The 14404-nt window shown below is 41.7% G+C and overlaps 1 protein-coding gene across 4 annotated transcripts in view; it reads right to left on the reverse strand.

Moving 5' to 3' along the window:
• Positions 1-3364: 3364 nt before the first annotated feature.
• LOC110503880 (LIM domain kinase 1) overlaps positions 3365-14404 on the reverse strand; it is a 73925-nt gene continuing 62885 nt past the window's right edge. For all 4 annotated transcript variants that reach the window (XM_021582494.3, XM_036961281.2, XM_021582495.3 and 1 more), the window contains 4 exons: positions 10098-10251; positions 9853-9908; positions 8819-8976; positions 3365-8331 (listed from right to left, as the gene is read on the reverse strand). In XM_021582494.3, coding sequence (XP_021438169.1) covers positions 8142-8331; positions 8819-8976; positions 9853-9908; positions 10098-10251 — 558 coding nt within the window. In that variant the 3' untranslated portion in view covers positions 3365-8141. The remainder of the gene's footprint in view (positions 8332-8818; positions 8977-9852; positions 9909-10097; positions 10252-14404) is intronic.

Raw genomic sequence — 14404 nt, forward strand, 5'->3', positions numbered from 1 at the left:
TACATTTTTGAGGTCTTGGCTGATTTCTTTTTATTTTCCCCATAAAGTCAAGCAAAGAGACACTGAGTTTGAAGGTTGGCCTTGAAATACATCCACAGGCACCTCCAATTGACTCAAATGATGTCAATTAGCCTATCAGAAGCTTCTAAAGCCATGACATAATTTTATGGAATTGTCCGAGCTGTTTAAAGGCACAGTAAACTGTGTATGTAAACTTGACTCACTGGAATTGTCTGTAAACAAATGTCTGTAAACAATTGTTGGAAAAATTACTTGTGTCATGCACAAAGTCGATGTCCTAACCGACTTGCCAAAACTAGTTTGTTAAAAAGAAATTTATGGAGTGGTTGAAAAACGAGTTTTAATGACTCCAGCCTAAGTGTATGTAAACTTCCGACTTCAACTCAGCAAAAAAAGAAACGTCCCTTTTTCAGCACACTGTCTTTCAAAGATAATTCGTTAAAATCCAAATAACTTCACAGATCTTCATTGTAAAGTTTAAACAGTTTCCCATGCTTGTTCAATGAACCTTAAACAATTAATGAACATGCACCTGTGGAACGGTCGTTAAGACACTAACAGCTTACAGACGGTAGGCAATTAAGGTCACAGTTATGAAAACTTAAGACACTAAAGAGGCCTTTCTACTGACTCTGAAGAACACCAAAAGAAAGATGCCCAGGGTCCCTGCTCATCTGTGTGAACGTGCCTTAGGCATGCTGCAAGGAGGCATGAGGACTGCAGATGTGGCCAGGGCGATAAATTGCCATGTCCGTACTGTGAGACGCCTAAGACAGCACTACAGGGAGACGGGACGGACAGCTGATTGTCGTTGCAGTGGCAGACCACGTGTAACAACACCTGCACAGGATCGGTACATCCAAACATCACACCTGCGGGACAGGTACAGGATGGCAACAACTGCCCGATTTACACCAGGAACGCACAATCCCTCCATCAGTGCTCAAACTGTCCGCAATAGGCTGAGAGAGGCTGGACTGAGGGCTTGTAGGCCTGTTGTAAGGCAGGTCCTCACCAGACATCACCGGCAACAACGTTGCCTATGGGCACAAACCCACCATCGCTGGACCAGACAGGACTGGCAAAAGTGCTCTTCACTGACAAGTCCTGGGTTTGTCTCACCAGGGGTGATGGTCGGATTCAAGTTTATCGTCGAAGGAATGAGCATTACACTGAGGCCTGTACTCTGGAGCAGGATCGATTTGGAGGTGGAGGGTCCATCATGGGCTGGGGCAGTGTGTCACAGCATCATCGGACTGAGCTTGTTGTCATTGCAGGCAATCTCAACGCTGTGTGTTACAGGGAACACATCCTCCTCCCCCATGTGGTACCCTTCCTGCAGGCTCATCCTGACATGACCCTCCAGCATGACAATAACACCAGCCATACTGCTCTTTCTGTGCCTGATTTCCTGCAAGACAGGAATGTCAGTGTTCTGCCATGGCCAGCGAAGAGCCCGGATCTCAATCCCATCGAGCACGTCTGGGTCATGTTAGATCAGAGGGTGAGGGCTAGGGCCATTCCCCCCAGAAATGTCCAGGAACTTGCAGGTATCTTGGTGGAAGAGTGGGGTAACATCTCACAGCAAGAACTGGCAAATTTGGTGCAGTCCATGAGGAGATGAGATGTGCTGCAGTACTTAATGCAGCTGGTGGCCACACCAGATACTGACTGTTGCTTTTGATTTTGACCCCCCCTTTGTTCAGGGACAAATTATTCAATTTCTGCTAGTCACATGTCTGTGGAACTTATTCAGTTTATGTCTCAGTTGTTGAATCTTATGTTCATACAAATATTGTATTTATTTGCTGAAAATAAACACAGTTGACAGTAAGGATGTTTCTTTTTTTGCTGAGTTTATATTATGTTAATCACATTTTTATTTGCCATACCCCTGACGGCATTGCACGTATGTACCCCCAGGTGGGGAATACCTGGTCTAGTTGTGTTGACATTTTATAATGACTGGTTCTTTATAATTTTGTACTTATTTAACCTTTATTTAACTAGGCAAGTCAGTTAAGAACAAATTCTTATTTACAACGATGGCCTACCCCAGCCAAACCTTAACCCGGACAACACTGGACTCCCAATCACGGCCGGTTGTGATACAGCCTGGAATCGAACCAGGGTCTGTAGTGACACCTCTAGCACTGCGATGTAGTGCCTTAGACCAGTGTGCCATTCGAGAGCCCCATTTCCTATAATGAATATTAAATCACTTAATTTATCCGTACTTGATTAGTTATCCCATTAATAAATCAATCTTATTCAGCTACAGTAATCAGGTCTTGAATCTAATCAAGACCTGATTACTGTAGCTGAATAAGATCTGTTAGAGCAGGACTGGAACAAAAGCCAGCACAAACAGTGGCTTTCCAGGAAGAGGCTTGGCCACCTCTACTGTGTAGGAAAATATAACTTGTTGGTTGAAGAGAAAACAATGTTTTTTCAGCTATTCAGTTAATTTGAAATGAGTTAATTCTTGAGAGCAAAAGCTAAATTCATTCATCACAATGCTGAAGTCAGTAGCCTACTTAACTTCAGTGAGAAAGTTAAAGGATTTCACTGAGGAGGTGACGACTGCTTTAGTTGTAGCATCGTCACAGGCCGGCTCATAGCCTGTGGCAAAAATGAGGGGACACGAACAACAGGTATAGGCCAATCAAAATGGTTCTTTATTATAAACCAAAACTATTAACTTCAAACAAAGAAAAAGGAATGAGGTGTGGAAGTATCATAATGTAAGGTGCATGTAAAGTGCAGGGATGCGTGAATCTGTGTGTGTGAATGACTGAGTGAAAACTATGCAAAACTACAAAGGAACAAACAAAACCAGATCATACCTGGAGGAGCAGAGAGAGAGATTAGTGAAGCAGCAGTTTAAATACCCTGAGCCCAGGTGACTCCAATCACTAACGACCCTCCTCTGCCTGCAGGAGGAACCGCCCCCTGCACTGCAGAGGAGGAGCCGTGACATCATAATCATCTGGGGTTGTTCAAATCAAATCAAATGTGTTATTGCGGGTGTAGCGAAACGCTTGTGTTTCTAGCTCCAACAGTGCAGTAATATGACAAATATTATCTAACAACAGATACAATCTAAAGTAAAGGAATTAAGAATATAACAAATATTTGGACGAGCAATGTCATAGCGGTATAGACTAAGATACAGTAGAATAAGACAGAATACAGAAGGGTTGAAAGGTGGGTCCTCCAGAGCTGCCTGTCCTCCATTGTAGACACAATCTCCTCCTACTCCAGTAGTACTCTTTTATATAGTAGTCATATCAAATGTAAAGGATATAAATAACCATACAATAAATGACACACAGGCCTCTAATTTCATTAAAAGAGCAACACATTTATTCCAGCTGTGATGAAATAGTGGTCTCCTAGGGTTCTCAATGTTCACGTTCAGGATTAAAGTGCAGAATAGTTCACAGCTTGTGTACATTTAAAAAATATCTATAAAGTAAATCAAATAAACCACAATCCCTAAGATATCAAAAATGATGGAGAAGTATGGAAAATATAAATATGATACAGAACAAGCGGAACGTCTCATCAAAATAAAACAAAATGTCAGCAACGATGTTAAATCCATTCATTATCATCAGGCTTGCACTTGAATTTTATACAAAAAAATCTGTTCAAACAAACGTGTTGAGTCTAGTTGTTGGCAAGGCTAGCTTTAAACAAAGGCACAGCATATTGTTCAGCAGTAAGGATTCTTTGCAAAGAAGTGGTGCGGAAAACATTCTCATCCATGTGGCTTTGACAGACATGGTGATACATACGCACAAACATGGCAAAGTCCTATACATACTTAAATTAAATTCCCATTATGCCCATTGATTAACACATTAGCAGAAGATGTACATAAGAAAGATATATTTTTCGGTACTTATTTTATACTTTGACAGGTAGGTAGAGGACTTCATGCTCATTGGAGGCTTATTGTACTACTGCGATTGTGGAGATTGAATAGGCCAGTAAGTATAACCTTTTCACATTACTGAGCCATGACAAGCCAAATGGATTTGGTCTTGTTTCGCTTCCACCCTAGTTTCTGGAATCGTTCTGGAAAGGAAAATATCTAGCCAGCGCTATACGGTTCAGCACAATAGTGTAAAAAGGGCTTTCTTTTGATGACAGACTAACAATGCTTTAAACCTCTCTGGACATCACAGTAAGGTGGAGCAGTCAAGAAGACACAGAACTTCATTCACAAAGGATCGGTCTATAGGCAGCAGGCAGACCATGGTTATTTCATCCTCTCTGTAGCAAACTAGAATCATTTTTAATAACAAGGCTGAATAGTTCGGACATTTAAAAGGTAGGCCTGCGAGGCATCTCTTTCGTACCCCTCAAAGTTGCATGTTCCATGTTTTTAAAGTTGAGCATATGTCTGAAATGTGAACCAGTTTAGACACAGACATGCTATGACATTAGAGTTATCTAATAATCAATACCTGCAGTCATCAGAATGGCCACCTAACTCTGGTTTGCTACGAAGGAGGAAGAATTTCCCAGGACACATGTTTACAACTGAATTGAAAGGCGCCATCAGTGACTTGCATTCATATTATCAGCCAACGTCATTTTATTTCTTTATCACAAGTAATCCAACATTGAAAGTGCAAATCAAAGTACTCAAATCTATACAAAAAGATTTCAGTCGTTATATATCAAAAGAGATGCTGTGTTTTTTCTTTATTTCATCTTTTCCTTCTCCTTTGTACACTCTTTCCTTACTCTTTCTTTCTTTCCTTTCAATAACAATTTCTGTTATAAAGTGAAAATAATAGCTTGGTTTTACAGCAGAAGTGACCGCAGTAGAAAGTACACCATGCAGCTCATCTTCTAGTGCAAAGAGGAATAGAAAAAATGTTTGATGGAAAAAGAACACGAGTGAGAGAATGAGTGACAATGTGTTCAAGAGAAGAATTGACATACAGTAAAAGAGATTATTTTCAAGAGTGTAGTATGCGATGCACAACGACAGACAGACATATAATATAGATCATATTTACAGCCAGCAGTTTGTGTGTAAACAGAGGGCCTCCCATAGGGAGCTCCATGTTAGAGGAGACTAGGGTTGTGACTAGGTTTTTCTCCAGGACAGAGAGGATTGTGGTCAGACAGGCACTATGACATGTCTGTCTGTCTGTCTGTCTGTCTCCAACACTTCCCACAACATCTGTCCTGCTATGGATGACTAAAGAGCTCTATAATAACAACTAACAAATCATCCTCAATTTCTTTTGAGAGGAATAAAGCGTAAATGTGGTTTGGTATATAATGCCAAATTACATAACCTTATTTTTATGTGACTGAGTTGATTCTCTTGTTATGATTACATTCAATTGAGGCGATACCTACGGAGTAGTTATAGCCGAGGTCATTGTCAGGGCACTCTCTGGAGTCTAGACCAGATCAAAGGCTGCTGTAGACAAAATCGTTTGATATGCAGAGAGACGACGATGGGAGTAAATGGGACACATCATGTGAGAGTGCTTACACTTACAGTGAGGGTAGTTAGGGGTGAGCTAGGACCCTAAGATGCTCTATTATGTCGTATTAACTTCCTAAAATACCCTTATCTCTGTCTGTCACCATGGCATCCCGAGACAGGAAGTCATCATCACTGTTGAAAGGAATCTGCTCCATATCAGCTACTACTGACTAACTTTTTATGTTTTTCTTCTTCTCCTTAATTTCAACAGGTAGCCCAATAAAAATATAACAATGTAGCATACATTATAAGTATACAAAATATGTCTGTACATTTACAATATTTAAAACATTTACAATATTATAATATCACTGGCTACATACAGTACCAATCAAAAGTTTGGACACACCTACACATTCAAGAGTTTTTTTTCTTTATTATTTTGTACTATTTTCTACATTGTAGAATAATAGTGACGACATCAAAACTATTAAATAACACATATGGAATCATGTAATAACCAAAAAAGTGTTTTATATATACAAAATATATTTTATATTCCTCAAAGTAGCCTTTGCCTTGATTACAGCTTTGCACACTCTTGGTATTTTCTTAACCAGCTTCACCTGGAATGCCAGCTTCACAAATAGCCCTTACACAGCCTGGAGGTGTGTTGGGTCATTGTCATAATGAAAAACAAATGATAGTCCCACTAAGCGCAAACCAGATGGGATCACTGCAAAATGCTGTGGTAGCCATGCTGGTTAAGTGTGCCTGGAATTCTAAATAAATCACTGACAGTGTCACCAGCAAAGTACCCCCACACCATCACACCTCCTCCTCCATGCTTCACGGTGGGAACCACACATGCGGAGATCATCCGTTCACCTACTCTGCGTCTCACAAAGACATGGCGGTTGGAACCAAAAATCTCAAATTTGGACTCATCAGACCAAAGGACAGATTTCCACTGTTCTAATGTCCATTGCTCGTGTTTCTTGGCCCAAGCAAGTCCCTTCTTCTTATTGGTGTCCTTTAGTAGTTGTTTCTGTGCAGCAATTTGACCATGAAGGCCTGATTCACAGTCTCTTCTTAAAAATGTTCGGTATTGACTGACCTTCATGTCTTAAAGTAATGATGGAATGTTGTTTCTCTTTGCTTATTTGAGCTGTTCTTGCCATAATATGGACTTGGTCTTTTACCAAATAGGGATATCTTCTGTATACCACCCCTTCTTGTCACAACACAACTGATTGGCTCAAACGCATTAAGAAGGAAAGAAAGACACACCTGTTAATTGAAATGATTTCCTGGTGACTACCTCATGAAGCTGGTTGAGAGAATGCCAAGAGTGTGCAAAGCTGTCGTCAAGGCAAAGGGTGGCTACTTTGAAGAACCTCAAATATAAAATATATTTTGATTTGTTTAACACTTTTTTGGTTACTACATGATTCCATATGTGTCATTTCATAGTTTTGATGTCTTCACTAGTATTCTACAATTTAGAATAGTAAAAATAAATTAAGAAAAACCCTGGAATGAGTAGGTGTGTCCAAACGTTTGTTTGAATACACAAGATTTCACCTCGACGTGAATGAAATAAGGAGAAAGAGAGTAATAAACTCAAATGAAATAGAAAAATGTACAAAAGGTATGAAAGAAGTCTACCTCAAAGTGAAGTCAGTGCTGCACAGTGAGAGAAGGAACACAGTCATTCATGGACCATGTATTCTACACTACCAGGGATATCACTTTAAGAATACGTCCCAAATGGCACCCTATAATGCACTACTTTGGTAATACCCTTTGGGACCTGGTCTTAAGCAGTGCACTATAAAGGGAATAGGATGCCATTTGGGACACACATGTCATCAGTAGAGGGGGAGAGGAGGAGACAACAGACAAGGCTTACTGGACACAGACTGGGCTATTTACAGTCATGCAATGTTTAAAAAGCTTTTTGTTTATGCTCAAAAGCTTTTGCTCGATTATATTCTACATCCGGACTGTGTGTGTGCGTCTCAACTTATGTGTTTTATCCACATAAAAGGCCCCTTTCTTTAGCATTTCAAAAAGCGGTTTTGATATTGTAAAATCAAACCAAAGTCACACAGAGGAACACTTTTCAAACACGTTGTTGCACAAATACTCTGGAGGAAGGAGCCTTACCAATGAGGCTGAAGCATCCTTTCTTCTTTTCTGTTTTAGAGACGTCTGAATATGATTTAACACCATAAGATAAAGATTACATGAGTGTTAAGATGGATGATTTCACAGCTGGGATTGACTGATACTGCTAGCTAGCAGTTAGCAGCCTGACATTCAGCTAAGGTACAGCAATCATCAGACTGAAGCTATGATAGTGGTAATGTTAGTCTGAGTGAGTCTCTCTTGGTTGGAGTTGAATGGGTGAGTGCCTTTAGGCAAGGCTGGCTTTTCCCATTCTCGTTTCCCCTGAGTCTATACAGCCCATCGGCAGCCCACTGTCAGCCTACATGACCACTGTGACTGCTGTGGCATGAGGAGGTACGTACAGAGCTCCTGCCCCAGCCCTCCCTGGACAGTGCAATGCAACTACTCCATTGCCACCACCATAACCCCCTCTCTCTGCCCACTCTCATGGGCTGAGACAAGCAGCATTCCGCTCTGTTCCGGATCCCTTCTACTCCGGAGTCTCGGGGTGCGGGGGTAGGCCGTTTTCAGACCGCAAGGCTGTGCAAGCCATGGTGGGGGCAGTGTGGTTTCCCCAGAATGCTTTGTGTAGCGCGTCGAGCTCGGACACCATCGGCAGGCGGATCTCGAGGTGCATCTTCAGGTTCTCCAGCCACTCCTCCAGCTTGGTGAAGGCGGGGCTACAGACAGAAGAGCCAATCAGTCTTAGGTTAGTGATGTCAACCTAGATCACATTTTATTTAACTAGGCAAGTCAGTTAAGAACAAATTCTTATTTACAATGACGGCCTAGCCCGGCCAAACCCCTAACCGGACGACGCTGGGCCAATTGTGAGCCGCCCTATGGGACTCCCAATCACGGCCAGCTGTGATACAGCCTTGAATTGAACCAGGGTCTGTAGTGATGCCTTAAACTGCTGCGCCACTCGGGAGCCCATAAATCAGTTACCATGGAAGTTATGGGACACGAGACTTATAATAAACCAAGACTCAACATATATAGTATTATCAAACAATAGTTTCCACTCATAAGTAACTTTATAGACAAATACCTGGAAAAGTGTTCCTGTATGCATCATCCATGTACATTAGGTAAAAATCTATACCCAAAATCTCACACAGCATGGTGATACATGACTTAGGTCAGTGTCAGACACTACACACTCACCGTTTCTCAGCATCCAGGTCACAGCAGAGGACAGCCATAGGGAAGAAGGCAGGGGGGCAGTCTGGAGGACAGAAGTGCTCTAAGAAGCCTGTCACATTCAGCCCAAAGTCATGGGCCCTGGGCAAGTAGTCTGGGTCTGCATTCACCCTACCGATGATCTGGAGGGGGAGAGAGAGAGGTTCACAGTAAGGAAAGGGCAAAAGACGCTGCTGTTATAAGTTATAATACCAGTTATGAAGCTGGAACATTAGTCAAAAACTGATCAGATATCACGACTGCTTGCCAGATTCTTAGTTAAACCTACAGATGTAGTATCTTAATTTGATCACTATTTTCTTTCATGCACTGTAGGAAATGCAATTGAGCTTTGTGATTTACATAAGTTCAATGAAAACCAACGATAACAGAAGGTTATATTAACAGTATTGCACTTTCCATATAGCCTGCTTTTGGCCAGCTAATGGCCTAACCACCAATCAAGCGACATTATGGACTAAACGTTCAAATCCTGTTCCTGCAGGATTATTTTGCTGTGACAATATAGGTCAAATTAAGATCCTACATATGTACATCTGACTTATTGTTCTGAGACTCCAGGCCCAGGGGAAAGGCAGTCCCCAATAACAGGGTATACCAAGCATAGAGGGACTGAGGTTATGCCCAATGGGACCCAAGGGACCACCAAACGAAGCCAGATCAGCTATCTAGACCACAGGCAGCCCCTGTCCCTGTCAGTCACCCACCACATAAAGAGATCTTCCCCTCTGTAATCCTGCCTCTGTAGAGTCCCTGGCTAATGGCGTCCATGTGGAGATAGACCCACTGCATCTCTCACTGCAGATTTATTTTAATGTTTTAACAGAGCAGTTCAGCCCATTGCTGCTGTAACCAACCCTAATGGTTACCATGCTGCTTGGTTGGTCTCTCACTCTCCTTCTCTAGTTTAAGATAACTCAAAAGGATTTAATGAGGAACACATATGTTTGACTATTGTTTCCATTTTGTTTCCATATTCTGCTGTCATGGGCACTCACTTCACAAAGCATGATCCCGAAGGAAAAGATGTCCACCTTTTCATCATAGCTTTTCCCTGTGAGAGAAGACATTCCAAGTAAAACATGAGGTTATTCGTTTCAGAGTACTGACATAATGTATTACAGTATGTAGTGTTGAAACAACTGAAGAATTCACATTTTTCTGTTTAAAACCCATTTGGTTGAGTCATTCGATTTAAGTGCAATTCAAGCAATGGTGGTTAAAACAGGTCAACCCCACATACCGTGGATCATCTCCGGGGCCATCCAGTAGGGGTTGCCTACTACAGTGTATCTCTTCCTGCGGTCAGGCTTCTTCTGCAGGAGACTCTTGTCCTGGATCTTGTCTTCCACCATCAGCCGAGCCAGCCCAAAGTCTGCCACCACCACACTGTTATTCTACAGGGAGACAGAGAGGGGACAAACAGAGCAGACAGAGTCATTCATACGTGATCAGAGTGAGCAGCTGAACATTGTATGCTAGAAAAACACACAAAACCGCTATTCATTAAATACGAATACCGAACTTTTAACAGCTAGGACCTCTATTTCTTGTCTCGGAATCCTGCTTAACAGACAGGATGAAGCCTGCTTGACTGAGACGCTAAACTGCTAGCCATCAAGCTAACAAAGTTGGTACCAGATGAGTTTTGCAATAGAGCCTCTTTGTCTGGAGAAATAAATGAATGGTTCCAGCGCTGTAGGAGCTGTATCTACTACCCTTGGTTTTGAGACAAACCGGATAACTTGGAGTTCCAATGCGGCAATTGTTTACTTGCCGAGGATTATAGGCTGAGGTGGCTTCCTTGATCACCCAGGTCCCTAGCCTACGTAAGATACTGGGGAAAACGCAGAGTGGAATGGTTAAATTTTCTACGCCGGTGGCTGGACAGTGTTTTCTCCGCCTTGTCGTTTGTTGTTATCAGACTGGCCAGTGTTGCCCAGAGCTCCCCATCTGATAGCGGAGTCGAAGGAGCACAGCATTAGGAGCAAGGCAATCAATGATGGTCGCATGTCATGAGCCGTGTAAGCCCCAACGAGAGGCCCGGAGTGGATACAAACAACTAATAGTTTCACCGTCCTGGAGCCTGATCTTCCTGCACCTTCGTCGCTCGGGGTGCCTGTGTTTGGGCCGCAGTGCCTACTACTACAAGTTCGAAGTTGACATCGGCGGGGCTTCTCCATCTGTCGGAGGCCGGCAGCAGGCGCCAGGAGCAACGGGCTTAAGTTATCCTGCCTCTCGCTTGTCCATAAAGGGTTCTCCGAATCCTGTGAAGCGTGGGACTTGGGCAGATTTCCTCGTCCTTCTCGCCAGAAGTGATTTTGGGCAGCTCCATGGTAAGAAATATGACCGTTCCTGGTGCAAAAACAATGTCCTATCCCGGAGTTCGAGTAAATGACTTTACTAAGCTTCTCCCGGATGTACTACGTCAGGACATGGAAATCGATTCTATCGTAGGTAATGGGGGTGTTAATGACATTATGAAGAGCTGATTGACTCTCTGCTAGACACTCACAAAATACCCATCATATCTGGCCCTGTGCCCTCTCAGAATCATGGCATGGAACGCTTTAGCAGGGTTCTCTTCACAACTGGCTATGTGATTATTGCAGCTAAATGGGTGTAACTTTTGTTGACAATTTCGACATCTTTTGGAAACAAAACAGGTTTTATAAGGAGGATGGGATCCACCCAAATCATTTGTGTTCCTGGATCCTTTCACAGCATTATAAGGCTGTATTGAGACAATGACTTATCAATGACCCAAGCCCAGCTCAGCTAATCCCTACCATTGTGTTGCTCAGCAAATGTACATTACACCAGGGACGTTTGGTAGACACAATGTAAGTAACCTAATTTGTCCCTTTAACTGCCTCTGCTGATCCTACAGCTATTGTATGCAGTAATCATGTGCCTATGAACCAGATTTATACTGTTAGCACTGAGCCAGTGTGCCCTAGGAGGAAGTCCACTGTGTGCAGCTCACCCTGCACTAACATAAATAACATGAGCAAATGTACTTATGCTACGCTTCCCAGTAAAGCAATAAAAACAAGTAAGCATCCCAGAAGAAAGTGCTCAAAATAGACCCACGACAACATGAAATCAATCATTTGCTAGTAACAGATGACATTCATATTTTGACAATCTCTGAAACTCACTTAGGCAAATTTTCTGATGATACAGTGGTGGCAATACAAGGTTATAACATTTAAAAAGATAGAAATGCCAATGGTGGAGGTGTTGCTGTTTATATTCAGAACCACATTCCTGTAAATATTAGAGAGGATCTCATGGTAAATACTGTTGAAGTAATATGGCTACAGGTTCATCTGCCTCACCTAAAGCCCATTCTGGTGGGAAGCTGCTATAGACCACCAAGTGCTAACAGTCAGTATCTGGATATCTGTGTGAAATGCTTGATAATGTATGTGATATCAACAGAGAGGTATATTTTCTGGGTGATTTAAATATTGACTGGATTTCATCAAGCTGCACACTCAAGAAAAAGCTTCAAACTGTAACCAGTGCCTGCAACCTGGTTCAGGTTATCAGTCAACCAACCAGGGTAGTTACAAACACAGGAATGAAATCAACATGTATTGATCACATATTTACTTATGCTGCAGAAATGAGCTTGAAAGCAGTATCCAGAACCATCGGATTTGTAAGGATCGACGTTGGAAACGAGAAGCAGATACAGGGAGTGAACATTTTAATGAAACACGGACATGAAACAGAACAGGAACTACATCTGGACAGGGAGAAAATAATGACATCCATGCTGACACGGGGAACAAAACTGAGGAACAGACAGATATAGAGGGGGCAATCAACAACGTGAAGGAGTCCAGGTGAGTCCAATGAGCACAGATGCCCGTAATGATGGTGACAGGAGTGCGTAATGAAGGGTAGCCTGGCGCCCTCGAGGGGAAGCGGGAGCAGGCGTGACAGGATGTAGTGATCACAATATAATAGCCCTATCTAGGAAAACCAAAGTTCCAAAGGCTGGGCCTAATATAGTGTATAAGAGGTCATACAATAAGTTTTGTAGTGATTCCTATGTTGTTGATGTAAAGAATATTTGTTGGTCCGTGGTGTGTAATGAGGAGCAAACAGACATTGCATTTGACACATTTATGAAATTGCTTATTCAATTTACTAACAAGCATGCACCTATTAAGAAAATGACTGTCAAAACAGTTAAATCCCTGTGAATTGATGAGGAATTGAAAAATTGTATGGTTGAGAGGAATGAGGCAAAAGGAATGGCAAATAAGTCTGGCTGCACAACTGATTAGCAAACATATTGCAAATTGAGAAATCATGTGACAAACTGAATAAAAATAAGAAACTACACTATGAAACAAATATAAATAACAAAGAATAATAGTAAAATGCTTTGGAGCACCTTAAATAACATTTTGGGAAAAAAGGAAAACCAAATGATATTGCCAAATACTTCAATGATTTTTTTCATTGGCAAGATTAGCAAATTTAGGCATGAAAAGCTGACACTACACATCCAAGTATACCTGACCAAATTATGAAAGAAAATAATTCTAATTTTGAATTCTGTAAAGTGAGTGTGGAAGAGGTGAAAAAATGATTGTTGTCTAACAACAATGACAAGCCACCGGGGTCTGACAATTATTGAGGATAATAGCGGATGATATTGCCACTCCTATTTGCCATATTTTCAATTTAAGCCTACTAGAAAGTGTGTGCCCCCAGGCTTGGAGGGAAGCAAAAGTCATTCAGCTACCTGAGACTAGTAAAGCCCCCTTTACTGGCTCAAAATGGCCAACCAATCAAACTCCTGGAAAAAAATGGTGTTTGACTCGATACAATGCTATTTTACAGTAAACAAATTGACAACACATTTTCAGCACGCTTATAGGGAAGGACATTCAACAAGCATAGCACTTACAGAAATTACTGATGATTGGCTGAGAGAAATTGATGATAAAAATATTGTGGGGGCTGCTTTTGACATTATCGATGATAGTCTGTTGCTGGAAAAATGTGTATGTTATGGCTTTCCACCCCCTGCTATGTGGATAAAGAGTTACCTGTCTAACATAACACAGAGGGTGTTCTTTAATGGAAGCCTCTCCAACATAATCCAGGTACAATCAGGAATTCCCCAGGGCAGCTGTCTAGGCCCATTACTTTTTTCAATATTTACTAATGACATGCTACTGGCTTTGAGTAAAGCCAGTGTGTCTATGTATGCGGATGACTCAACACTATACATGTCAGCTACTACAGCGACTGAAATGACTGCAACGCTTAACAAAGAGTTGCAGTTAGTTTCAGAGTGGGTGGCAAGGAATAAGTTAGTCCTAAATATTTCTAAAACTAAAAGCATTGTATTTGGGACAAATCAATCACTAAACCCTAAATCTCAACTAAATCTTATAATTAATAATGTGGAAATTGAGCAAGTTGAGGTGACTAAACTGATTGGAGTAACCTTGGACTGTAAACTGTCATGGTCAAAAGATATTGATACAACAGTAGCTAGGATAGGGAGAAGTACGTCCATAA

The sequence above is a fragment of the Oncorhynchus mykiss genome, chromosome 24 (genome assembly GCF_057628025.1).
Source record: "Oncorhynchus mykiss isolate SJ-2025 chromosome 24, ASM5762802v1, whole genome shotgun sequence".
NCBI classification, from domain to species: Eukaryota; Metazoa; Chordata; class Actinopteri; order Salmoniformes; family Salmonidae; genus Oncorhynchus; species Oncorhynchus mykiss.